The sequence below is a fragment of the Scardinius erythrophthalmus genome (assembly GCF_964197995.2).
Source record: "Scardinius erythrophthalmus genome assembly, chromosome: 24".
NCBI classification, from domain to species: domain Eukaryota; kingdom Metazoa; phylum Chordata; class Actinopteri; order Cypriniformes; family Leuciscidae; genus Scardinius; species Scardinius erythrophthalmus.
The window spans coordinates 15,632,381-15,660,313 of NC_138244.1; the positions used below are offsets into that span (position 1 = coordinate 15,632,381).

Below are 27,933 nucleotides of genomic sequence, written 5' to 3' on the forward strand. Positions count from 1 at the left end.
CCTCAATTGCACATCCTCTTCCTTTTATTTCAAACTCCAACTCAAGTAAATGAAAACAGAAGACTGTCTCAAATGCAGTTACATCTAACTACCTTCTTTATCCATCTTCCAACATTCTAGACTCATTTGTAGGATACGTACAGTCGGCGCCCATTGAGACTTGTGTTGGTGGTGTAGTCTTTCAATCTCTCCATCCATTCGCTAACATGTCAGCGTCTCTTCTGCAGGCAAACTGCAACACCATCACTGTATCTCATTGGTCACTCACACTGCCTGACTATTACAACAAGGATGGTATCCATACACTATAAGGCTATATATATATGATGTTTAAGACAACTTAACCCAGTTTAACCCTTTCTGTGCCTTTTTATCAAATGTACACATTCATCTATCAGCAGGTTAAACAGCCGGTTAGGTCAAATTTGAATAACCCGAGTCACATTATATGGACCTAGAAGTCTTTCCAATGTAAACTGTCAGATAAAACATGTCCACTTAAAGGACTAGGCCCGATAATCTCAACCCTGTGAGGCACAGCTTCTCTCCACATTGTACCAACCCATCAACAGCTGTTTCAGCTCGCCTGAGTGGTACGTAGATTGGTTGACCCGCAGCCGTTTCCAGATTGGTGAGCTCCTGAGGGAACGAGGAAGCCCGGTTGCAGTCCTGCAGGGGGAGCAGTGGAAGACAGCGGGGCCCCCTGAGCCCACTGAGGCATGCTATAGGTGGGACAGGTGTAGCCAAACTGCTGATTGCTCACACACAGTGAACCCTTCCGTCCAGTTGTGGGGTTGACGTTGGCCGGCATGTGACCACCCATGGAACAAAGCTGACCTGGTGCAGAGAATTTACGTGGCAACATCTGAGGAGGAAGACAGTTTATTTATTATAAAACATGGTTTTGGTTTTGATCTTGATCGGTCAATACAGCATGCTAAAATGCATGACATGATGTAAAACACCTGCTCATCTAGCTATTCATAGTTATAAGTCACAAGGCTCAGAGACCTGGAGGGCAAAACATCCACAAAACTCACAACAGAAGAAAAACAAAAAGATGTGAACAAATGCAACTTTTGATCCATATACAGCACCTGCTGCAGTATTTCAATCACTAAAAACGGTGGAACATTCTAAAATGCGAAAAACAGATAAAGTGCCTTTATGTATTAAAATGGTGATATTAAAAGATCAAACTCAGAATGCACCTTATTGATGATGCATACCACATACAGGTGAGCAGATGAGCCCAGAATATGAACGCAATGCGCTAAATTGAGTAAGCGTTTTATTTATAATGGTGTTCTATGGAAAAATGCTTAGTGGGAAACAGCACATTACTTTTATGTTCTGGGTTCATCTGCTTGCCAGTACACAGTATGCATCACCATTAAGCTGTATATTGAGTTTGGTCTTTTAATATCACGGTCTTACTACATTAATACTTAGTACAAACCTTATAAAAAGATGGGCATTTCTATTAGAGTGTGATGTTACATGAAAATTGTGTATATACTATTAGAGACAAAATATACTTCAGTTGTGACACAAATATGTTTATTTTATGCATAAAAAGTCACTTCATATTCTGGCTACACAGACAAAATTTATGAGGTGACTAATCTAAATGCCTCTGATTGGCCACTGCATTTATAAGCTCAACAGAAATATGCGATTGATTATGATGCTCAATGCTGCAAACACGTGTAAAAATAAATCTGATGCAACATGATCAGATCTATGTAATTCTGCAATCAACACTTTACATTAATTTTCACATTTCACTTTAATCGTGACAGCTGTGGTAGATTTATTTTAATTGTACAGGGAAATTTTTCTTGAATTTGGGGTTAATTTTTGTTCATTTTATGCCATTTTGTCCTAAGCCGCCATTAATTTTTGACCCTGCTATACATGTATCCTATCTTGTGAACATTCTCTGATAATCTACATCAGAACGAAATTATGTTCAATATATTTTTAGTGACTTAGAATTATCGTACATCATGAGCTATTACCTGTGGCATCATGTTCTTGGCATCCCTGGCCCAGTTATCAACCAACTGATGGAGGTCATCAGTGAATGTGCCCTTCCGTGGCAGATTAGTAGCTGGGGCTTGGTCCTGGTCATGGCTCTGTCCGTTCTCTTCTCTCACTGGACTTGTGGTTCCTACAAGTTACAATCAATATTCACTGATTAGAAGATCTTGAGCATTTAGAAAAAAAGAAAAGAAAACATTACTTCAACTAAAATTCTGAGTCATACCTTGCACATGAACATTTGAGCTTGGTACGGTTTCAGAAGTTGAAGTCTTCGCAGTGGCAGACTGATTGACTGAATTTTGACCACCCTGTACAGCTTGCTTGTTCCCTGGACAAAACCAAACAACAGTTTAAGCCATTTGTTCACAAGGCCTGAGCAGGATGTTACAGTTGGATGTAAGCGCTTGTACCTTGAAAGGAACCGGTGCCACTACCACTTCTTGACCGATTCCCCTTGCCCTTAGTGGGTCTCCGCCTTCCTGACGCAATGGCCACGGTGGGAGGGACCACCACAGAGGGCGGCGTTTTGCCTAGACGTGTAAAGAGTTCCTCGATTTCCTTTTTCTGTTTATTCTGTAATGCCTGGATCTCAACAATATGTCTGCAAAAAGAAATAAAAGGGCATCACAAATTGATAATTAATTGCTTTTGTTGATGAGGATGACGAATTGTTTTTATTCCTTTTTTGTAATTTGCTTTGGATAAAATCCTCTGCTAAATGCATAAATGTATATAAAAATCACATGACACATGATTATCTTTACAGAGTCAAACATGAACAATTGAGGTCACAAAAAAAGATCAAGGTACCTCTCCCTGAGCTTGTTCATCTCTCCTTTAAGGCCCTCATCTTCTGGTTCAGAGTCATTGTCACTGCTGAGGTAGTGATTGGTGATGGACATGCTGGAAGCGTTCATTTTAGGCTCTTTAGCGATGTCCGGTCCCTCAGTAGAGCTTATGAAGAAGGTCTTTCCTTCGTCTGGGGTCACTGAGAATCGGCCCACTTTGATGTCAGTGCTGGAGGTCACCTGAAAGCGGCCGACTGTAGTGACAGACGAGACGGGTTCAGGGCTGACCCTGGGAGGGGTCTGAGATTTATGAACTGTGTTTTCAGGGCTAGAGAGAGATGATGGTGATGAGGAGGAGGAGGAGGAGGAGGAGGAGGAGGATGACGATGATGTTGTTGAAGGGGTGATGGAGGAAGATGAGACTACTACTGCCGGGTCTGGAGCACTGCCTGGGTCTTGATCACTGGCCACAGAAACCTGAAATGTAGACCGAGGATGTGCATGAACTTGCCGTTTAAATCTTTCAAGCATTTAAATATGAACCCTAGTGCACAGAAGTCTATAAGGCTACCTGAAATCGGCCAAGTTTGAAAGCTTTTTCGAGTTGTGATGTCACTGGCTCTTTCTCCTCAGTGCTTGTCTGTCCATCTGGTTGATTTACAGCTGTGGAGGTCTTTAAAAGAGAATGCAAAAAAGTGTAATAATGCTATAACAATGTATTAATGGGTCAATGACAAATAAGAGTGTCTACAGTAAAAGAATAAGAAATAAAAATGAAGTTTTTAGAAATGTAGTCTGTATTCTCATGATGAAGAATGTAACAAGCAATTTTTTTCTTACACTTTAAATAAGGTAACATGTCAGTGTGCACGGTCCAATCTTTGTTTATGTTATATATATATATATATATATATATATATATATATATATATATATATATATATATATATATATATATATAGCAAATAACAAATTGCAGGAATTGCATACAGTTTATATATATTTTATATATAAATCAGGGCAAAGTTACAAACTACTTTTAATTCAGCTAGTTGCCATGGCAACATTTCTAATTTTTCACTAATATTTATATTTTATTTCAGCTTTATTTGAATTAATTTGTAATAGTTTTAGTAAAAAATAACAACATGAACTGAATTTTTAATATATAAGCATCATGTCATCCAAATACCAATATAGACGCTGAATTAGCAACTTCCCCCACCTGTGGCCTTTGTGGTGACGGATCTGCAGATGAAGTCTGGGCATGGCTTGTAGGTGTCCCAACGGAGGCAAAAGCACCAGGTGCAAAGTTCCCACTGGAACTGAGAGACAAACTGGGAGGCGTCACACTGGAGACCAAGCTAGGAGTGATAGTGTTGGGTGGGGAGGATGTAGATGGCTCTCCAGATCCATCAGGTTGAGTGGAGGAGCTCTGAGAGGAGTCCTTGAAAAGGGAACGCAGCTTCTTGTCTAAAGCGTGAATGTCTTCAATTCCAGGTGGCTTCCCCTGTACATCACTCTCACCATCTGTCCCAGTTGGTTGCGTCACAGGGATAGAAGAGGGGCCGACTTGCCCCTGCTGGATGGTAGCTTGAGTTTGATCCAAGCCACTGCTCTCAGCCTGCTGACCCACAATGTTTTGAGGAGTCTGGAAAGGGGTAGGACTTGACAGCCGACGTGGTTCTAGTGATTCAGTTGGAGCAGGGGAAGGGGATGTCCTCCCTGTACTGGTTTGCTGAGTGGTGGTAGATGGTGTAGGAGTGATTTCTTGAGTGGTGACTGTTATCAGATTTGCAGTGGCTGTAGGTACAGGGCTCGGGTATAATGACTGAGAAGTAGGAGGAATGCTGCTCTCTGGGGCAAGACCTCCAGGTGTGGCAGGTACCACAGAAATCTGGGTTGAACCAGGGGCAAAGTTGGCTTGTTCCTGCTGAACACTGCTGGCTGATGTGGGATCAGATGCTGGAAATGAGAATGGATGGATAAAATCAGTCTGAATGTTTTGAAGTATGTTTAAGCAATCTTTTTCTGCAGATGTGTAAATCAGACCTGGTGTGGAGTCTTCAAATGATGTGTTTGCAGAAGGAGGTCCAAACAAAGGTTCCCGAAGTCTTGCTTCAGGCACTGGACTAACTATGAAGCGCCGGCCTGCTGAATGCACAACCTGTGCTGCTACGCTAGGTGGCACACCTGTTAAATGTGAAATATGACAATTGATACAGGATGCAAGATGATGGCAGATAAAAAGTAAAAACATCACTACAAAACACACTTACCAGGCACACTGGATGTTGAGATTTCAGGTACTTGCTGGGCCGAATTATTGATCACCTGAAGTGTTATGGGGAGAATTTCATTTGTGGTCCACAAATTATTTCTCGAATGTATTCTTATGGTCTGAAAATCATAGTAGATACCTGAGTTTGGCTGTTTTTCAGAGCTTTTCCTTTCTGATCTGCCATCTGAATGACCTCTCGAACCTGTTCTATGAAGGACTCCCGTTCGCTCTCCAAGATAAAATCACTATTGACCTGATACAAAATGAAGAGAAGTTACATACAACTTAGGAAAACTATCTTGGGGGTGGAAAACTATTTTAAGAACTATATTAGGGGTGGAAAAAATTATTTTACAAAAAAAATAATTTTTAAATTCTTTCTGCAGCAGAAGGCATGTCCAACTCAGGGGTGTGTTCTAATCAGTAGTAATAATCCCTTTTTAAATTTCACAGACTTCACCTTCCACAGGCAATTCACACAAAGTTTTTTATTTATTTTTCGTTTCACTGTGCTCGTTTTCCACAGTGAACATGCAATAGATGGACATCTTTGACCGTTGTGTTCGCATCCTGGTGTCTCACGTATGATTACACATTTGTAAGATGCCATGTCATGTTAAAATAAGTTTTAAAACACGTGTCTTGAGATACATGCACAAGGTTTTTGCCTTTGTGAAAAAATTTCAGAATGCTTGTATGATGTAAAATTTATGTAAACCCTCAGTTCTGTCTCAAGAGAGTGAAAACAGACGGCACAAAACATAACATGTCATAATAAACATCATTATTATTTCGAATGGAGGTCTATGCAAATCCACTATACTGAAAAAGGGTGAGAGTAATAGAGAGAAAAGTTTACCATAATTTCAGCAATTTCTACAGGATTATCTCCATCCAAATCAAACTTGAATGTGACCATCTTCCTGTTGTGGGTTTCCAGCTGACATTCAGCGACTCTGTCACCAATATTAGAAATCTACAAAAACAAAGAGATCAATATTTTAATGAAATTAATTGTATTATTTCATAAACTTATAAATTGTTGTGCTCGTAATCACACAACGTTACATACCAATATTAAAAACAAATAACTTACATTCAGCAAATTGAGCTTGCCCTTAGCCATCTTTTCGTGGCGTGAGCGGCTGCGTACAGAGCGACGTTGGGCTCGTTTCATAGAGCGACCCTCGTGCCTGCCCTCGTTCCCATCGCTCAGACCAGATGCAGGATCGGAATGGCCACTGAGGGAACCAAAAACATCATTGGTTCAACTTCTCTCTAATGGAAGGCCAATATTAATACACATTAATTATTAAAAAGATGTTTCACCTTTCCGTGGATGCTGGAACCAGAGATGTTTGAGGTTGTGTCTGCTCTACTGGCTGCGGTTGGGACACACTCAGTGGTACCTGTAATAGAGAATCAAATTAGAATTTTAGAATCCAAGTGACTTAATCATAATCACCTATAAAAAACAATCACATGGAGAAGGTGGACTTCATCCAGACAAAAAGGCTTGTTGTAAATTGTTGGTTTGTGGTGACTCAAGTCTACAAGGCTTTAGGGGGAGAGGGTGTTGAGGGTGAGATAACAGGAAGCTATACAGTTCACAGAGTTTTTCAATGGTTGGTGCCAATATCTAGAGAGGACGTTGGCCAATGGCCTTTATAATGTCTGCATACACACATACAACAATTTATTGTCAGTAAATGGGACATGCACTGGCATTTCAAAAGTTTGGGGTCAGTAAGAGTTTTTGAATACTTTTATTCAGCAAGAATGCATTAAATTGATACATTGAAGTAATGACATGCATAATGCTACAAAAGATGTGTTTCAAATAAATTATGTTCTTTTAAACTTTCTACTCAAGGAATCCTGAGAAAAAAAAAGAAAGAAAAAAAATATCCACAAATATTAAGCAGCTCAACTGTTTCCAACGGAGCCCCTAAAGAGTAGGGTGGTCCTTATTTTTAAAGTCTCCAATTGTCATGCTCTTAACCCTTCAAATTGTTCCTTTATATAAGAAAATACAGCATGCCAATTTTTATGGCAGTAACATAATAATTACTGGTAGCTCAATAGCTTTAAGCTTTCTGAGATTTTGATGATTTTCATAAAAAAAGATCATTTGAATTGGTATTGTACCTGGCTAGAAAAATTCCAAAAAAACTCCATAAAAGCATCTATTGCACAATATATTCCTAAATATGTATTTTAGATACATATCTCAGTTTACTTATTGTAGAAACTAAATCCAAATTAATCCATCCATGACCCGGTTTAGCAGATTTACCTTTCCTGGTGGAATCAATACATATTTCTATTGATGATCACCTTGGTTATTGTTTGAAATTGACCCGGAACTTTGGCCGAATAAGGCAGATTATCAGGAGGCACAGGCAACCATACATGAAATGAAAGTAGTCAATGATCACACCGAGAGAGAAGTGGCTCTGATTCAAGAATACAATGGCTATCTCACACACTCTGAAGAACAATTGCAGTTTCTCCTTCATGTGGTGGAAGATCACCGACGGATCTATCCAGACTGCAAAGTCAACACTGGCTGCTGAGCATCAGAAATGAGGGACTGTTGAAAACTGTGCTTTTTTTGAGATTGTTGTCATGTCAGTGTTGCTCTGATTTCAATAAAATGTAGTTCATTTGCAGCATCTTTTAATATTACTTGCATATCACAATAACGCCGCACAGCTTAACATAGGCAATCTTCCACATGATTGAGCTACCTCTAAATATCCTTTTTTTGTCAACATTTTTGCATATTTCTAATTTTGAAGTTAAGAGGAACAGTTTAAGAGGTTTAGACACTAACATTTTGCAAAAAATAAAAAAATTGGACTTGTTAAGGACCACCCTACGAAAGAGACCTTTGCAAAAATAAAAATATACAGACTTTCACATGCGCACGAGAAACTTTCATGTGAGCACGTGAAAATTTGTATATTTTTATTTTTGCAAAGGTCCCTTTGGGGGAGTAGTTTCCTACATTAATAATAAGAAATATTTCTTGAGCACTAAATCATCATATTAGAATGATTTCCGAAGGATCATATGACATGGTTTTTAATGTATTTTTAATCAAATAAATACAGTCTTGGTGAGCATAAGAGACTTTCAAAAATGTTTAAAAGAAATTACCAACCCCAAATTTTTTAATGGTCGAGTACACTAAATTACTGACATTAAAAGAACATTTTCTTTTCTTTTCACAACATACTTGAATAAAAATAAAACGTTTTTTTTTTAGCATTTGAAATAATTTGTGAAAATATTGTGCAAAAGTGTAAATATAATATTTAGCTATTTTGAGTACCATTAAAAACATTTTTTTAATACACATTACATTTTTTATATACACAAGCATTATTTCAGCCCCTCAGCATTGTAGATATAGTTATCAGAACTAAAAACCCACATCGGCAAACTGCTAATTCACACACCAGTGTTAGGCACAGCTAGTACCTGACAAGCCTGATAAAGAAAATAGAGTTGTTCAGCATTTGGAGGTGGTGAGAAAACAGGAGGACTGAGTTGACATGCCCGTATCTGACAAACATGTAAGAGCAGCCAGCATGCAAGAAAGAGATGGAGAAGTAAAGAACAGTAGTATTAATGCATGAACTGCCAATAAGCTGGATGTTGTGCATAAAGCACAGAACATTCATCAAGCAACATGCAGGCCAATGGAAGATGTAATATCAGCCACCAGAGGGCACTATTCATGCTGTACCTGTAAGACTTGAGGGCCCTGCAGTGACTGAGGGGGAGCGTTGCCATCCTGAGGTGGCTGATGGTACTGCAGGGGGACGGTAGGCTGAACAGCAGGGGGCAGAGAGGCTGCCTGTCCCATCATCTGAGAGAGGAGTTCATGTATACATTAAAAGGGCTTTTATAACTCTGGTATATGTTTAACAAACAACAGATCCATAGAGCAAGATGTTTGTCATTATGTTATGTTATCACGTGAAGTGTACCTGGGGTGTGGCCGTAGTTCCAGTCTGGGGGAGGGGGGCTGGGGACAAAGTACTGCTCACCTGCTGTGACTGATGTGGAGAAGAAATTGAGCAATTAAGACATAAAAAATCAAAGAATACAGTGTTTTGTTTTCAGATGAACACAACTAGCTTTGTTAGAAAACCAAAACATTTAACCTTTTCACACGTAAGTTTAAAATCGGCTGACCCCCAAGCTTGAGTTTTTCAAGGCGACCATTATTTAGAAAGTATCACTATTGTTTCCATGGTGATGTGCCATTGTTTGTCACCACAGACACAATAGCGCTGAATGACTGATGATCGGCTTTTATTTAATTTTGCATTTTTTATTCAAAATATTCACAAATTTGTTAGCTATAGCATGAAATATCTGATATTCCGATTGTCAAATATGTGCAAGTGGATGTGTTTTGTTGTTTAAACACCTTTATAACGTTATCGTTAGTTGAGCTATATGCGCGATGGCGCCACCATGTTAGTTTGTGCCGCAGACGCAGTTCAGAGAATCGGATCTGTTGGATTTACAACACGTGAATTCATCCACTTCTCCCGAAATACATGAAAGTAAGTGGTCGGTGAACTGGGAGAAGAATAAAGTAAACTTTAAAGTTACTTACACAATGTGTATCTGATATGAATAAAACATATCGTCTAATTATAATGGAAATTATAATTATTGCTGCTTCCATAGACATCAGTGTGTATTTTACATCCTCTAAATGTATTGTTTTTTAAAAATACTTATATGAATTTAAATGTCTGAAACCTAAAATAAACATTATGTGGTTGAAAACACTGATTAGTTGTGATATATGACAAGCGCTGAGCGCGTCCGTCTCTGGCTCAGCGTCAGTCAACGCGCAAAGCACATTTGAATTTAGCAGTTGATCACGTGATGCACTGACCGTTCTAATCAAACAGGTGTGATTGTACGCTCCAGTGACCAGCCTAGACTCATCACACTGGTGTGATCGTACGTGTAAAAGGGTTAAAGACCCCCTGTGGTGAAAATCAAGTTTTTAATGTTGTTTATATGTCTATGTGGGTTTTTTAAAATGTGCAATCCATGAGCAAATTCATAAGTCAACACTATTACTATATTCTCCTTAAATCTGCAGTGAACCAAAGTCTCAAAAACACGGTTTTAAATCGCCCTTGTTCTCCGTGTCACAAATATGTTGTAACCAATTCAGTCAACATGCATGGCGGCCTTTAGCATATCATTAACTGCTGCGAAAGAGGGGAGTCTAAGAGAAACCAAGTTATCCAGGAAAATGTTTCTGTTGATAAGAAAAGTTGGGTACATTTAGCAATATAGCAGGTGAATTATGTATATGATGTATATTACGATGTTATGATGAACTATATGCCTTTCTGCACTGACGTTCTAAGTGATTCTGTTCTAAGGATACTCATTTTTAGAAGGCAGCTGTCTAACTCTGAGATGGCAAACAGGAATATGGTTTGTGTAACATTAGCAACACATTTTTAGCTGTTTGATAACATAGTCAAGGAAAAGGCTAATCATATTAATTAATGAATAATATTAATGTGTCCGACGTTGTAGAGAGCGATACATAAAACGCATTACCATTCTAATACATCGACTTCTAGAAGAGCCTGAAAAATTCACTATTCCCCTTCTTCAGAATCAGTTTCTGGTTCAAACATATATGGCTGAATTAAACCAGTATTTCCACTTGAAATTGTGCAGCGTTTACGGCAGTAAAGTTGACTGAGTGGATCTCTGAGCTGGTGTGAGTGAGTGGAGTCGGGGCTAATTTGCATATTCATGGTTCTGCATAATACTACATGAAGCAAGTGTAGAGATACATTTAAGCTATTTTAAGGCATGAGGAAGTTTATATTTTGGTGACCAAAGATGTATTTTAAGGGATCAAATTATTGACTACAGGGGGACTTTAACAACATAGATAGGAAATGTCTCACCATGCTTTGTGGATGGGTCATGGTGTGCTGTGGCTGCGGATCAGTCTGTACGGTGCTGAAAGATGTGCCTGGCTGGGCAGGGTGAGTCTCAGGGACAGTCACTGAACTTTGAGGGTCCACAAAACCTATAACTGCGAAACATACGTACATTACATTATTTTTTCATCATAAATGTCAGATGAATGTCCAATACATTTATTTTAAGTGCTGTTTGTTATATTGTATTTTTTTTCTTTTCTTGTCTTTACATATTGTGTAAAATGCTTTGGCAATGTTTTATGTAAACGCAATTATGTCAAAGTACTTTAAATTGAAATTAGAGCAAATGAGAGTTTTGCAACACTAACTTGAAGCAGAAGTGCTAGACTGCTGCAGTTGCTGGTGCTGGTCTGCTTCTGGTTCCTCAGACTCCATGATGACTGAGGCCAGAGCAGGACCAGGGGGCTTAGCTGTGGGGTTAGTATCTGGTCCAGGCTGTGAGGGATCATTCTCATTCTCCTGCTCTTTTTTCCTTTTTTCTTGTTCCTCTCTTACAAGTTTTCTCTGCTCTCTCTTACGGGAGATCAGGGACACTCTGTCCTTAATGGCCTTTGCGATGGTCTTGTGGTCTCCCTCGCAAACATAGCCTGAGTCGACCTGGAGGAAAAAATACATAATTCAACTTCAAGGACAACGATTACTCATTATTATAGACGACCAGGGGGGATTTTATGTACTGAAAGTCTGTGGAATTACTATAAATATTGATAATTGCATGGAAGTCCACAAATTAACCGTTTGAATCTTGAGTTAGGTAACAGAACAGAAATCCAAGTATTTTTACCATTTCTTGGGCAACATCATCTGGGACGTCTTTACTTAAGTCAAAGGAGAACTCAATGGCTTCATTCTCTTTGTATTTTCCTTTAAGTTTCTTTACATCCTCAATGCGCAGCAACAACTTTATGGCCACCAGCATTCCATCATCCTCCTCAGCCAGTTCTACACGAACCCCAGTCTCCTCCTGGAAAAAGGCATGACTTAGGAGGTCCTTGATGCAATACCTAAAAAAAGAAAATGGAGATGAATCTATTAAAAACACAAAATCTAATTTAAAACTTAGGACATGCACAAATAACATTAATAACGCATGTCTAGACAGAACTAACCTATGCAATCTCAAAACAAATCATGTATCTTAGATTCTATTGCCTAATTAAACAGGTAGGGAGCACACATTAAAAAGCAAGTTTAAAAAAAAAACTCAAGTTTAATTAAATACATACATGTGTTTCATTCAATACATACATGTGTATATTACATTACATTACAAATGTTACCAGCCAACTAGCAATTGGAACAGGCGAGTGCTAATTTTAGGCCCTGCTTTAAGACATTGTGACAACTGCACTCTCATGTTCTGTGAATGTCAGCCCACCTCTCATCTTTATTCTGACGTATGCAACCCTCAATGATCTCCTTCACTTCAGGAATAGCCACTTTGTCGAAACTGCCAGGCTTCACCCCCTGTAAACATGGCACAGGAAACAATCAAATTACACGTATGTAGAAAGATGGCTTTAAAGGGGTCATGAATTGAGAAGTCGTATATTATTTGATCTTTTGACATAAGAGGTCATTGTACTATAAAAATATCCTTTAAGTTTAAGAACTCAAAACTTCCTTGTTAGTCCAAAAACAGCTTTAATTGAAAGATCAGAAAATGACTTCTGCAGAAGATCAACGCCTACTTCTATGATCGCCTCTTTAGCCCCACCCACCGATTCACACATAATTTAGTAGTTAATATGAGAGACGCAAAACACAGGATTTCTCCAGCAACAAAACAATACGAGGTGCCTCTGAGGATTGCAAGACGTTGTTTCAAGTTGTGGGAAAAAGTCTTTGCATTGCCTTCCTTGTGATCCTAATATAAGAAAGTGTGGATGAACTTTTTAACCAAGTTCCAGTCATATCGCGTCAGCTAGACACTGTTCATTTGTTCGCTTCATTTGACTGTGTATTCGTATTTAAACAAGACACAGTTCGACGCAGACTATTCAGAGAGATGAAAATACAAGATGTATGATGTATATACAACTATAATGAATCTGACACACAAGTGAAGTGATTTGCTGTTTTTTCCTTTGCTTAAGCATTTATGGGGTTGATGCGTTGGATTATTATAGAATACGGAAGAAAGCATGTAAAGAAAGCTGCTTTTGTTATTGTTTTGATCAAAGCCAATCACTGTAATCCTAAATAAAAGCTTTAGAGAGCGAGACCTTCTGTTTGTCATCAGTAAGATATTACAACACGTTTCATTTTATTTAAAACTGCAACCGACAATGCATTTGTTTTCCACTTTATCGCAAAGGATGAACTATGGATAGCCTATAAGAACGACAGTGTGACAAACAATGGTACATTCATTCATAATTCTGTTTACAACAAACACCGTAAGTTATCATTATAACTGTGGTAAAAACTTAAAACTTTATTCGCAACAACCAAGACTTATAAAGCATATGTAATACGCATAAATGTTCCAAATTGTTGGCAAATACTTCAACTATGTAACAAGATATTTTTCAACATCGGAAGTTTTCAAAACATTTCCACCCATGTAATAGCGAGGACATTGAAAATTATATTAATATGCAAAACTGTTACCCATCATAGCAGTGGGCATTTACTTCCAACTCTTGAATGCGGCACGCCTGTTAAAACTGAGTGTTTTAAAAAGAGGGTCAAAAACAGGATAGAAAATAGCTTATCACTTCTAAATTAGGATGTTTTTTGTTGTAAAAATCTTGATAATATTATAAGTGGACCTCAGTGAACTAATAATAATAATAATAATAATAAATATTACTATTTAAATATTTATACATGACCCTTTAACTTGAGGCTGGATTTTCTCAAGGCATGTATTTTTGTCTGGTACCATTTACCATTTTGTTTCATATAATATTAGTTTTGTGAGAGGTCATGACTTCAGCATTTACTGGTAGAGGTAAAAAACCAACTTACCACTGTGTGAGAAAAAAGCAGAAAGGAAACACCCCCACAGAGGGCAAAAAGGGGATAAAAAGACTAAAATAGTGCAGCAAACAAGGGGGAGGATGAGTGTGCGGGGGCTCTCTCCTCCGCCAGTGAAGTGTGGACTTACGCTGGTGACTCTGCGATAGATCTGAGCTGCATTCTGACACTCGGAGTACGGGTACTCAGAAGTAGCCATCTCCAGCATACACATCCCAAAGGCATACACATCCACCGACTCGTCATACTTCTCCTCATACATCTCAGGCGCCATGAACTCAGGGGTACCTTAAATTAAAAGAATGGTTCAGAACTCTCTCAGTACCCTATTACACCCTCTCAGTGAAGAGGTGAGAGGAAGATGATGCTGTCGATGAAGACCGCTCAGGCACAACCTGCGAGAAAAGAGAGAGGTAGAGGGAAGGAGAGCAAAAAGGGGATAGAAAGTAAAAAAAAAAAAAAAAGAAAAGGGGGAAACTGTCCTCAGTTAGACCGCAGTGATAAGAAGCCCAAGTTTCCCCATGTAAGACCTTCAAGGGCAGGAATGAGTTAGAGAAAAACCAAACTGGTGCACAGGACTCACTCGAAGGCCTGGACTGACTACATGACTCTAAACAAGGTAGCCTGAATTCAAACAATCAATGTATTTGTAGATGTTAGCCCAAACAGGATGTTAAAACGAGTCCATGGTCAGAGGGCCTTATGCTTTTAATCACAAGACCAAACCGAAGCACTAGCTATGGAAAACATAAACCTTTCAAAAACGTCCTACCTTTGGGTTACCCTGTGAAGAGAAAAGGTTGAGCATTTCAAATGTTACACACTCCATAGCTTACTGAAAAGTGAAGTTCTGTGCACCAGGTAAACTAGTAACCAAGTTACCCATTGACAAAGGTCTCACACGGACAAACTTCCCATATTTATAATGGATTCAGACTGATGTGTCACATAATACTGGTGGACTTACCAGGCTCATTTCTGCGCACTTACTGTCTGTACTGCAGTACATTAAATAATCCTTAAAGTAGAATAAGGGGAGACCTGAAGTTAGAGCCTAAGGCTTCCAAAACAAAACAAAAACACACAGATCTCAAAGCTAAAAGTATGAGGGAGATGAGCAGAGAGTATAAGGCTTTGAGCTCCAGACACTGACACACTGAAAGAAAACAAGCATTTCCTTGTGGGGGGAAAAAATGAACAGATTCATTAGCATCATCATCATTAAATCATGGTTGACTGAAGAAACAGACCACAAATTTCCAAACCAGAGCAAAGATCACTCACGGTACCTGCCAGCCCAGGGCTCAGCTCTAGCTCTAGTGTTATTCCATGATCAGATCAGGTTTCCCTGCAGACGAGTCACAAAATACCTACAACCGCTCCACAACTACTTACACTGTCTGAGGGTACCTGAAATTGTGACAATGAAGACAGAAGACCAGAGAAAAACTACATTTAAACTAAAGGAGGGTGTCAAGAGACAACTTCCATAAAGCGGGAGCCCTGGTTTGCTGCGGTTCGATCGGTCAGGGAAACGCTGTGGTCTGCTTTCTCACCACTGTTATTAAAACGCGCTTTGAAAAGAAGCAGAGGAAGAAAAGAAACACGGAATGAAGGATTTGCTTTTCCCCCAACCACAAATCTGAGTCGGCCAATTCAAATGGATTTGGAGGCGGTAACACAGTTGCAAATACTTAGCCGTACCTATGACGCTCTTGGCAAAGGAGGATCTCTTGAGGGTAGCCAAGCCCAAGTCTCCAATCTTGACTGATCCAGTAGGTCCAGTGATGAAAATGTTGTCACACTTGAGGTCCCGGTGGATGATGGGAGGCGACCTGGTATGAAGGAAGTGCAGCCCCTTCAGAATCTGCCGGCACCAGCTGCGCAGGACTTTGATCTTCATCTCCTTAAACCGTTTTAGATACCTAGAAGGGCACCGAAAACAAGTCAATCATAGCAAGTGGGCTCTGAGACAAACATGGTAAAAAAAGAAAAAGAAAAGAAAAGAATATGACAGGAACAAATTAGAGCACTTACGTCTTGAGAGTCCCAGATGTCATGAGTTCAGTCACCAGGACAATACACTTCCTCCCTTTCAAAGATGACTCCCAGGAGTCGTAGAAGCGTACTATGTTGGGATGCTGAAGACCCTTCAGCATTCCGGCTTCCTCTTTAAAACGCTGCCGCTCTGTCTTGGATAACTTGCGATCCTGAAAAAGATTGTCATATTTTACAACATTAACTTCGTCAGCAGATGGTGACAAAGCGATATTTGAGCAAAATTTCACTGAAATCTACGTAGGGAAATATTTCGCTTTTACGTGCTGCACAGATTCATTTTCAAATGACTGGAATTTGCTCATGAGATTTTGCCCAGAAACATTCAATTTGACCACATCTTTAATCATCAATCGTGTCACTGGAGATCTACCTACCTGTAGAGATCAGATCCAACCCTGATCCAAAACACCTGACTGTAATTATCAAGTGCTCCTGAAGACCATTATTAGCTGGTTCAGTTGTGTTTGACTAGGGTTGGAGCTGAACTTCGCAGGAAAGTAGATATCCAGGAACAGGATTGGTCACCCGTCTTAAATTAAAAAAAAATGTTCCACTAGCCAGAAGGGAAAACTTATCAACATTAATGGCAGAAAAAATACTTCTATAAAAAATTATATTTGACACTAGGAGAATACTAAAAAAAATTATTTTCATTATAATATAATTTATGTGCATCACATTTTATTAAAAATATTTAATATATTAAACCTCTAAACTCAAAGCAGTTGATAAGAAAAGTTTGACCATTTCTTTATTATTTAATTTAAATAAACAAAGGTAGACAACAACCAGATTTTATTCACCTTTCTTATAAGACACCAGCATCCCCTAACTGCTTTATGCATGTTCAACACCTCTTTAATTTTTAAATTTAAGTTCTGTCTTGAATTATGGTTTCACAGAGGAGGAAATACTGCTGCGGCAAAAGCCTCATTCGCAGTCAAAGTAGATGGTGCAGCACTAATAATATCATCTACAATGAAACTGCAAAGTACTTGCCTCAAACCCAGTCCAGCAAATAGATAGAACTGCTGTGTGTCTGACTACAGTTAAAACAATGCACACAATTCAAATGGCATTTCTTGGTTGACCTACATTTGGTGTGGTCAGCTGCCATTTCTGGAATGAGAAACATTTAGCTGTGAGTTTGCCTTTGTCAAGCCCAGCAGGGACAGCCATTCACCCTAAGCTAGGGTTAAAACTTCAAGTAACACAATTCGAGGTCTTTAGCACAACGCCTTAACAGGGTAAAGGCCGGTATAAAGCCAATTCAGTGCCGACTGATGCGGCTTAAAGGAAGGGGGACTATGCTTTGCACCCCACCCTATGCCAAACCTACTTTCTCTCTCCTCCTCTTTGGCTATTCCAAAAATGTGGTGCACTCTGTGGCCTGTAGGACAAGGCCAGCTAAGCGTGGGAGCGTTTCCCCAGAGGAGGGGTGGACCGCACACTGAACTCCAGCATGAGGATAAAACTCCTGGCATGAATCCGACTCACGTGCAAGGGCACATACCACTTCAGGCAGAGGATAAGGAATTAGGATTAGTGAGATGATCTGAAACACAAATTACTAGTGCTGTCAACCGAGAGGGGGAAAAACTAAAAAGAAAAACTTCTTATTAAATCCCACCTAACATTAAAGTTTTTAATACACTTTTTTATAATGTAATACTTAATACTTTACTTATATATAAAAAAAAGCTTAATAGCATCGTTTTACTAGTAAGCACTCTAAATAAAGGCCAGTATCACCGATACCAGCACTGACACTGATGTCTCTATTTGATGGATTTTTCTCTCTCAATTTTAGCCATTATAGCCATTCAACATTGCAGTATAATTGAGATATCAATTTGAACATTTAATAAGCTTTACAAACATAACTTTTAATTTCAGTGAACTTAAAACAATCTTTACATAAACACATTGTAATAAATGTCACATTTAGCTGTGCCATTAATATATCAGGGTTCAACGCAGTTTTTTTTTTTTCAGGTTCAGATTTTTAACTGCCCTGCTAAAATGCACAAAAAAAAGTTAGCCTATTGTTTTTCACCCATGCAATCTTGTAAACAGTGCGTTAAGGTTTTCAGGTACTGTAGGTCTAATGGGTAAAGAAATATACAGAAACGGAATCAATCACTCACAGTCTTCACAGCATAAATTATCAATTTAAAATAGATGAATCCTTATTAAAGCTACAAAAGTCATTCAGTAAAGAGCAGTAAGTGATTTTCTCTTTGTCTTTAGTTCGCAGTTTAAGACTTACTCTTTACGCTCATTTAATACTTTAACAATTTTAAGACTTATTGCTTATGAGGATACTCAACAAAATGAGAATTTTTACAGTTTTGTGTGTTGTCTGTTCAAGCACGAAAGACAGCTCAACGTGGCACTGGTGCACTGTCTGAAGTGGCATTCTGTGGGTCTGTTTCGGGTGTTTGGTTACAGAGAGCTGCTAACGCAGACAGCGCACTAATACAGATGAGTTTTATTGGGGGCGTCTTATTGTACTTGACTGGTTTAATAGCACTTGAATGAATGATAGCATGATCATATACTGTAGCGCAGGGAAATAACAAAAGTGGATTCTGCATTAATTGCATTAAATAATTTTAACGCATTAAACTGAAAAAAAAAAATACAAATAAATAAAACATAAATTTTGACAGCCCTACAAATTACCTAGAAATACATTTAACAATTAATTAAAAACTGACAGCGTAGTTTAGTAGGTTGGGACAGAGTGCAGAGGTCTGACTGCTTATAGAGCTGGTAAGTCCCGCCCCTTCCGCTAATCCCCCTGGACCTCTAGGTTGAAAAATCGTCAATGCAAGTGAATGGGAGAAAATAATTATTTTCTGGTCCCGTTTGAATTGTGCCATGAATGTGAACATATGTTGTCTGTGAATTTTTTATATAACTTTTCGTTTAAAGAATGCTACAATTTAGCAGGTAGAAGTTTGATACGGTTAGACTTTGTGTGAGAGCACTTTGTGGACTACAACTCATCGCTGCTTTCGACGCGTTTGAAACGTCAACACCACTCGCACACGGCTCTAGCTCACGGATCCCGCTAAACATGGCTGTGTCTTTGGTGCACTTCACCGCCTTCTTTCAGGGAGAGGACAAAATCGTTGAGGTTGGCGAAAACCACGGGTAAGTCAACTTTATGGGGTGACGTCACATAGGCGACATGTAGTCTTTCTCGTTATGTCTTTTCCACAACTGCTATCCGAAGAATCATACCATATACTGTCAAACTCGTAACATGAAAAGTTATATAAAAAATTCACAGACAACATATGTTCACATTCATGGCACAATTCAAACGGGACCAGAAAATAATTATTTTCTCCCATTCACTTGCATTGACGATTTTTCAACCTAGAGGTCCACTTGGGGTTTTACGGATGGGCGGGACTTACCAGCTCTATAAGGGGTTGCACAGGGAGTTCATTCATACACTTCATAAACATTTTTTGTTAGAATCTGCATGGGCTTATTTCCCATCTAAAATGACCATAATGTTACATTAAGGAAGTAAAAAAGAAAAGTCATACACTACCATTCAAAAGTTTGGGGCCAGTAAGATTATGTTTTTGAAAGAAGTCCCTTATGCTCATCAAGAATATTAGCACAAAAATACAGCTTAATTAGTATATTATTTAATATAAAATAGTTGTTTTCTATTTTAATTTATTTTTTAATGAATTTCTTTCCTGTAATGCGAAGCTGAATGTTGATTGAAGGGAAAAACCCTTATGGTGTTCCAAACCTGTCTAAGTTTCTTTGTTCTGATGAACACGAAAAGAAGATATTTTAAAGATTGTTAGACAGCTGACGGTAGCCACTGACTTCCACAGAATTTTTTTTAGCCGTCAACTGTTTAATTACCAACATTCCCTCAAATATCTTCTTTTGTGTTCAGCAGAAGAAAGAAACTCATACAGGTTTGTAACATAAGTGTGAGAACGTGATGACAGAATTTTCCTTTTTTGGAGAACTAGGCCTATCCCTTTAATATTTGTGGAAACTGTGATTTCCAGATTATTTGATGAATAGAAAGTTCAGAAGAACAGCATCTATTTGTTATTTTTATTACCATTTAATAGTAAAGACTAGCCTGGGAAAACCCAGACTACTTCCGGCGAATTTTAATTCTCTCTCCAGGATAGTCTGGAGAAGAGCCCATTCAAACTCATTTCTGTGCCGCCGAAATCGCGGCACCAATCAGAAACGTTTGGGGAGGGATTTACATGATGACGACAGCGCAGCGACGCTGAAGTAGATTTCATTACAAAGATGGATGCCGCCGTGGAACATCACTCGTTCGAATCCTAGATGGTATATAAACGAATCAGTTATCGCGTCTGTTTTGAGCGATTTAAACTTACCGTTTTCGTTAAAACCGGAGCAAAGAACAACACTCTCCTTCATCAATCTGATTGGTTTTAAGACTATCCAATTGCGCCCAGAGGAATTTGAGCTACGTCGGTTGGTGACGCCCCTTTGGAAATGATTTGTCTACATAGCTTCGCCAGACCCTACACTCAGTTTCAACTGAGAAGGGTCTGGTTTTAACCAGGCTAAGTAAAGACTTTTACATTGTAGCAAAAACATTGTCACTTTTGCTCAATTAAAAGGGATACTCCACTTTTTTTGGAAATAGGCTCATTTTACAACTCCCCCAGAGTTAAACAGTTGAGTTTTACCGTTTTCGAATCCATTCAACCGATCTCCGGGTCTGGCGGTACCACTTTTAGCATAGCTTAGCATAGATCATTGAATCGGACAAGACCATTAGCATCTCTCTCAAAAAAATGACCAAAGAGTTTAGATATTTTTCCTATTTAAAACTTGACTCTTCTGTAGTTACATCGTGTACTAAGACCGACAGAAAATGAAAATTTGCGATTTTCTAGGCTGATATGGCTAGGAACTGTACTCTCATTCCTGCGTAATAATCAAGAAACTTTGCTGCCGTACCATGAGTGCAGCAGGCGTAATGATATGACGCAGCGCCTGAAAATAGGTCTAATAGGTTAGACAAACTAAGTCCCGGTCACGCTGGAAGTTACCGAGCTGGGGACTATTTTCAGGCGCTGCGTCATATCATTACGAGCTGAATGGATTCGAAAACAATAAAACTCAACTGTTTAACTCTGGGGGAGTTGTAAAATGAGCCTATTTCCAAAAAAAAGTGGAGTATCCCTTTAATGCATCCTTGCTGAAAAGTATTAATTTTACCTTAAAAAAACAACATACACACACACTAGAGAACAATAAACGAAGCTTATGAACTTCTCATGAGAACATAAAATCCCAGAACTAAATTAAACTTTGCTTGTTAATTTTTTACATAAATAATATTTATTATTTATTAAACAACTATTCTATACAAATAATTACTTAAATTTAAAACAACAATAAAATATTTGTAAATGTACCAAGTACAAATCATGTAAACTGGGAAAAGATATCCTTAAATAGATTAAGGTTACTATTGAAGGCTAAATGGATTTACATGGGTCCATTAAAGGGATCAAATGCAGGGAGAAAGGCAAATGCAGGACAATTGGGGTGAAACTCAAGCAGTCACTTGAAAGTCAGTAATAATATGCACTTGCAATGATGACTTAGTTACCTAGCTAAATAGACTCAAGTATTGGTATATTGAATTGGAGGCTTAGAGGGAACTTCTGTAAAGAGAAGCATCTGACATCCATTTTCATTTTCTTTTTGTGGTGACCTACATATTGTTCAAATGTGTTTAGCATGCGAGAAAGGAGGGAAATGTGGGAGGGGAACATCCCTGAGTTTAGCATAAGGCGCTAAAGACAGATGGCATTCTGGGGGAGATAAACAGGCTCTTCTCTTTTCTGCAGCAGTGCAGCTTAGAACACATACCGTTGTGTCGCACAAGACAAAACAGGGACAGTGAGACATGAAATGCGAGAAAGTGATGTAAAGAGGCTGAGAGCTAGAGAGAGGCTTTTGTTTCAAATGGAGCTGGCTACGCCTGAGGGGCATGAGCAGGAGAGCAGCAGCTCACGTGGTGCTGCCTCGTCATCACTCTGCAAGAGAAGAGGTGGCAGGGGGTGGAGAGCAGCAGCAGTCAAGCCTTGGCAGTAAAGCTCACCGTACTTTACACAGATTACAATTGCTTTAGTGGTTAAACTTGACCTACTTTTGAAATCGCACCTTTATGTGGCACATCAATACATAAAAACTGCTACTTAACAAAAATAATAAAATGTAAAAATGTATCTAAATATAAAAATACTTAAGTGGGTCACAACTTAAGAGCCAATGATTTTCCGACAGAGGTGCTTTTGCTATGTAGTCTGCCAGCGTCAGTATGCTCTCTTGTGCAAGCACACCTCACCGCGATTACTCATGCTTTTACCACATCATAAACCAATAAAAGCGGTATGATTGCAAGGATGTATTCATTGGGTAAATTTGCCATAGCATACAGTAAAAAAGCACGTTTCTCACGGTTCATAAACTATTAAAAAAAAATTATTTAGAATGATTTTAGTTTTTTAGTAAAGTTTTGTAGACTTTATTTTGTGCTGTATCTAGTAGTAAAGAGGAAGAGACGATCATTTCATATGTGCTCTGATGCCGCAGCTTCTTTTGAACTGAGACGCTACAGGAATTTGTCGTGCCACATTAAAGAGAGCCAAAACTGTATTTATTGTTTGAATTTCATAATAAAACAGAATTTTTGTCAACACAAATGACAGGATTTGAAAGTTGAGACTGTTTCATATCAGAAGTAACAAAACAAAAGCTTATTGCTAATTATTGGATGGGAGGTGCGCTACAAAGCTTTGTTCATCAACTGAAAACAGCAAACTAAAAGATTTGACTATTGGGATTTAAGAATCGATGTTTTTGTCAAAATGAGAGCCGATTAAAATCAAGAAGTCTATATTTTTAACCCATCCCTACACAATATTACTGTTTTTTAAAAAAACAAATAAAATAACTGCAGCCTTTGTGAGCACAAAAGACTTATTTGAAAAACATTTTAAAATCTTATCAACCCCAAACTTTTAAATGGTAGTGTAAATTCACAACTACAAGATACAAATTCCAAGAATAAAGTCACTCTAAGATATAGAGTTGCAGTTTAACTTTTTTACTCTGACAAGAAACAGGCTTCCACAGCAATTAGACTGTCTCAAAGTACACTTTAAACAAACACTAACTATGATTTACTGCATGTCACACCGCTTACACACCTGGTGGTCTAAAATAACCCAATTAGGAAATGAGAATTTTCTATTCAAGGATGATATTACAACGCCGGGGCTATAGCCAAAGATGACAACAGCTATAAAAACCCTGGCCAAATGCCAGATGGGTTAAGTGTCAGGGGTGTGTGTATCGAGACGCTTCAGAGGTGAGACGTTTCAAAGGTGTGACAATAGGACAAGTAAAAGTGCCTTCCTTTATGTAGAGAGATTAGAACGCAGAATTAAACAAGAACAATTCCAATTGATGACGTATCACTTGGAAAGGTGTAGGTCACCACGTATCACACATGACCAGAGTCGCCCAATAGTGAGCCTACGTGGTGACGTGCAACACAGACGCGCTGCGCTTAAACACTACGTAAAAAGACCCGAGGCCCAGAGAGAAGGAAATGAAAAGTGGAATAAAGTCGTTATTTTTGTTTGTTTTTGCGCACAAAAAGTATTCTCGTCACTTTATAAACTTAAGATTGAGCCACTGGAGTTACTTGGACTATATTAACGATGTCTTTAATACATTTTCTAGGCCAGCAAGTTTCAGTCCCTTAGAAGCCTATGGAGGAGTGAGACAACTCTCAGATTTAATTAAAAATATCTTAATTTGTGTTCCGAAGATGAACGAAGGTCTTACGGGGTTGGAACAACATGAGGGTGAGTAATTACTGACAGAATTGTCATTTTTGGGTGAACTATCCCTTTAAGTGAGCAGTGCGCGTAAACAGTTGAGAAAGTAGGCTAACGCATGCGTACAGTATGAATAAACTCATGTGTATAAAGCATGTGTACAGTACCTGAAAATACGTAAAAGAACTGTTTATTTAATTTTTATCTTTGTTACATTGTATTTATTTGTGCTTTTGCTTGTCATTTTATTATTTGTTCTTATTTTATTACTGACTGTTTACTTGTCTTTAATAATCTTTTAAATTTATATTAGTTAGACTTAGACTAGTAGCTGTGGTATTGAAATTGTAATAGAGAATTGTGGATTTTCACTAGTATCTAATTTGATAATGTAATTCACAATTTTTTGTTGTTGCTTCAAATCAAAATTTGTAGTGTTGTGATTCACCTCGTGGCTGGCTGGATTGGTTCATAGCTTATAATGGTTTGATGAAGACTTTTTTAAAAGCCCTATGGGAAAAGTGAATGGAAAAAGTGGGCGGCTGAAAAAAAAGTGGGTTGGGGGGAGGGGGGGTTAATGGCCAATTCACACTGCACCGACAGACGCAGACCAACGGCGACAATCACCAGATTACAGCATGTCCCTCCTCAGACATTCTAATTCAGATTCAGCATGTTCAATCGGTGAAAACAAGCTCAGACAGACGCCAACAGATTCCAACTAGGGTAACACACTGATCTGACAAAACTCGATGAAGTGTCTGTTGCCGTCTGTCGGTTCTGTGTGAATTGGCCCAGTTTCACAAATACAAGAAACATACCTGTAACTCGCACCATGCTACCTCCACCGTGGTCTCAGTATCCAGACCCTTGTAGACGGTCTTGAAAGAGCCCCGTCCTATTTCAATATCAAACTTTAAGAAACGGCCATCCGGCGACGTCCCAACTGCATTTGTCTCAACTTCCTCAATTTCGTCCTGCTCCTTCTTAGCATCCCGTAACTCTGCCTCTACTCGTGCCTTTTCTTTACTTTCTTCATCGTCCTCTTTTTCATCCTCTTGTTTCACATCAACACTATCTCCAGACTTCAGCTCCGCAGGCAAACTTGGTAATTCTGCAGAGAGAAGCGGTCCGGCATTCACAATCGACACAGGCTTTGACTCTACGGCTGTCTCTACACAGTCATCCGCCTTCTTTTCTGGTGCAACCAAGACTTTAGCTTGTGTGGCCACAGAAACGGCTTTGGTTTCCAGGACAGGAGGTTCACAAACAAGAGCATGGGAGTCTGTTGAGATAGGTGGGATTGCGTTCTTGCTGGGGAGTTCCAGCGCAGTAGCATTGGAGTCGTTAATGACGCTGCGACGGAAAAAACGATGCTCTGCCTTCAGCAGTTCCCGCTCCATTGTGTGGTGGCGACGGCGGACCTCGACACCTAGACGCTCACCCACCAGCGTGTCTGAGCTGGAGCCGTTGACATTCTTCGAAGGGGGAGAAAGGAACTTAACCATCTTGTTGCTGAGATTTTCTGACATTTCTCCACTCAGTGGAGTGAAAAGTCAGGTTAAACTTTACATGCTATCCACGCATGGAAAAAAGGCAGTATAAATATATGATAATGAAGTGGAGACTCAACAAAGTTCAGATAAAGTCAATGCTCTTGCAAACTTAAGTGTTGGAGAGGAGCACAGGAAGTCCTTGGTGATAAAAGTAACGCAGGATCCATGCACAGATCGAAACACGTTGATGATAAAAAGGGGAACTCACATCCAGCTCATCCATCCTGTGAAAAACTGTGGGGTGTATTCAATCCACATAGGGGGTCTCCTGAGGGGGCAGGGCAATAGCCCACTGATAAATGTGATGATCACTTTCGACTCTTAGGTTGTGCCAGGTCACAAAGTTTAACCCTTGCACCCGAATCACTGAAAGAGACAAAATATACTTTAACCAAGGTGGTTAGCCAGAGTTAACAAATTTACACTCAACATAAAAGTCTGCTTGTACACATTGCAATGGCTTTTCCACAACCAAGCGAATATTAACCAGTTCAAATGAGGTTACGGGTTTACTTTCGCTTAAAAAACAAAAGCAAGGATGTAACGTTTATTAACATAAAAATAGACCAGTCATTCTGAAACTATGAGATAAAGACAGAGTAGGAGGAAGTAACTCTTTGATTTTTGACATTTAACCCTTAAGGCAAATTCTTTTTGTCAATGGATTTCCCAACTAGCTAATTTATAAAATCCATATTCTATTTAGCCTAAATGTAAACAACTAAGGTAACTTGCATCTCTGCTTTTAAGTAACTTATATTTAACAAATCGTTTTGAAGTAAATCCTTCAAAACAGTGAACAAGCAGTATCTATCTTCAGGACAGTGAACATATGTTGTGGGATTAGTAAATTAGATTCACCCTCACCATGTGTGAACACCATACAGTCCACAGTTTCAAATAAAATAAAATAAATGATGACTCTAAAAAAAACCAGTATTTATTTTTCTTTGAGGAACACAAAGTAAAATAAGCTACTGAAGAATGGCCACTTTTTCCTCATGCAATGACTGGAAATGAGTGGCGAATCAAGATGTCAAACCTCAATATCAGCTTCATTAAACAAACATCATTATGTCAGTTTCTCAGAATTATCATATGACTCCAGATTAACAGGAATAATAATAGCTCAAGAGTAGTGTGGACTAGTTTTATGATAACCTTACTTTTTTAATAGAACCAGTCTCCATTCACAATCATGAAAATAAAAAAATGAACAGTAACTTTCCGTAATGTCTCTTTCTTTAGTATTACACAGAAGAAATAAAGTCATAAGGGGTTGAACCGACATAATGACGAGTGAATTAATGAATTTTTAGATGAACTATCCCTTTAAGTGAGTCTATTTCCACTTCTAATATTTTGTGTTGACCAAAAAGCAGCTAAAACCAAGGTTAACTACTAGTAAATAAATACATATTAGTCACGGCCCCGTTTAGTTTTACAAACGGCCGCTTTGTCAGCACATTTAAGACGAAAACTTACTATAATGTTAAGCGTCGTCGTCGTCATCTTCAGTTATCAGTGAATAACCAACGGCCAACTCCAGGTTTAACCGGTAATTCCCCAAACGCGCGTGCTCAGTATTTGAAATAACGTTTAACCGGCGGAAATCAAGTGAGAAACTAAATGTCTCTCGCGTTACGGATTTTTTTAGCCGGTAAAAATACGCCAAAATGGCTAAACGTCGGTTACTGTTCCTCGGCTCAAAACCGTCTCGAGCGATAACGTTACTGCGAAGTTCGAATGTCAAACACTAGAACAACGTGCCGCTTCCGCTAATGGTTGCTCGCGAGACTGCAGAGCGGGTTCTCTTTGTTATTCCCTTTCATCTGACCTCGATTCATCTTCCTTGTACACTCATCCACTGCATGACGTCGCGCGTGCAAACGACGCAGTTCAAGTTGACGTTAAAATATTTACATCTACAGGATTGCAAAACAACAATTGAAAACCCTTGAGACTATATCCATATGCCGACACGAAACTTGGCTTTGGGTGCAGCACGCTCGCGAGCGCTTTGTGGCTCTATTGTTTACAGTTCAAGATCCCACACAGATGAAGACGATTTGCACGCACTGGGTTCAAGGCTGCGCAATCTGCTCATCCCATCGATTCTCTACATTTTCGCCATCGCACAAATTCATGTTACATGAACAAACCGGTTCGTGATCAACAATAACCCGGACTCTGTCCACTCCCCCTGCTTGTCTAATGTCTATCTGGAATAATAATCTCTTACAGTTAGAAAATAGCGCCGCCTGCTGAAGCATCACGCGCATGTATGTTTTAAAGTAACAGTTCACTCAAAATTTTCTAAAC

The 27,933-nt window shown here is 38.9% G+C and overlaps 1 protein-coding gene across 2 annotated transcripts; it reads right to left on the bottom strand.

Annotated features, from left to right (window-relative positions):
* On the bottom strand, positions 1 to 27,835 carry wnk1a (WNK lysine deficient protein kinase 1a). 2 transcript variants are annotated; one of them, XM_081356342.1, is made up of 25 exons: positions 27,097 to 27,835; positions 25,820 to 25,977; positions 24,877 to 25,533; positions 16,143 to 16,315; positions 15,810 to 16,030; positions 14,236 to 14,393; positions 12,502 to 12,590; positions 11,908 to 12,127; positions 11,432 to 11,720; positions 11,085 to 11,215; positions 9,114 to 9,182; positions 8,870 to 8,992; positions 6,445 to 6,524; positions 6,212 to 6,356; positions 5,975 to 6,091; positions 5,255 to 5,368; positions 5,114 to 5,168; positions 4,887 to 5,027; positions 4,060 to 4,799; positions 3,406 to 3,507; positions 2,857 to 3,311; positions 2,457 to 2,647; positions 2,270 to 2,374; positions 2,022 to 2,173; positions 1 to 865 (listed from the first exon to the last, which is right to left on the bottom strand). In XM_081356342.1, the coding sequence occupies exons 2-25, from the start codon at positions 25,832 to 25,834 to the stop codon at positions 578 to 580; spliced, it is 4,830 nt and encodes a 1,609-aa protein (XP_081212468.1). In that variant the 5' UTR covers positions 25,835 to 25,977; positions 27,097 to 27,835; the 3' UTR covers positions 1 to 577. The 2 variants fall into 2 exon arrangements, with proteins under 2 accessions (XP_081212468.1, XP_081212467.1); XM_081356341.1 differs by having other exon boundaries at positions 24,877 to 25,977.
* Positions 27,836 to 27,933: the final 98 nt, after the last annotated feature.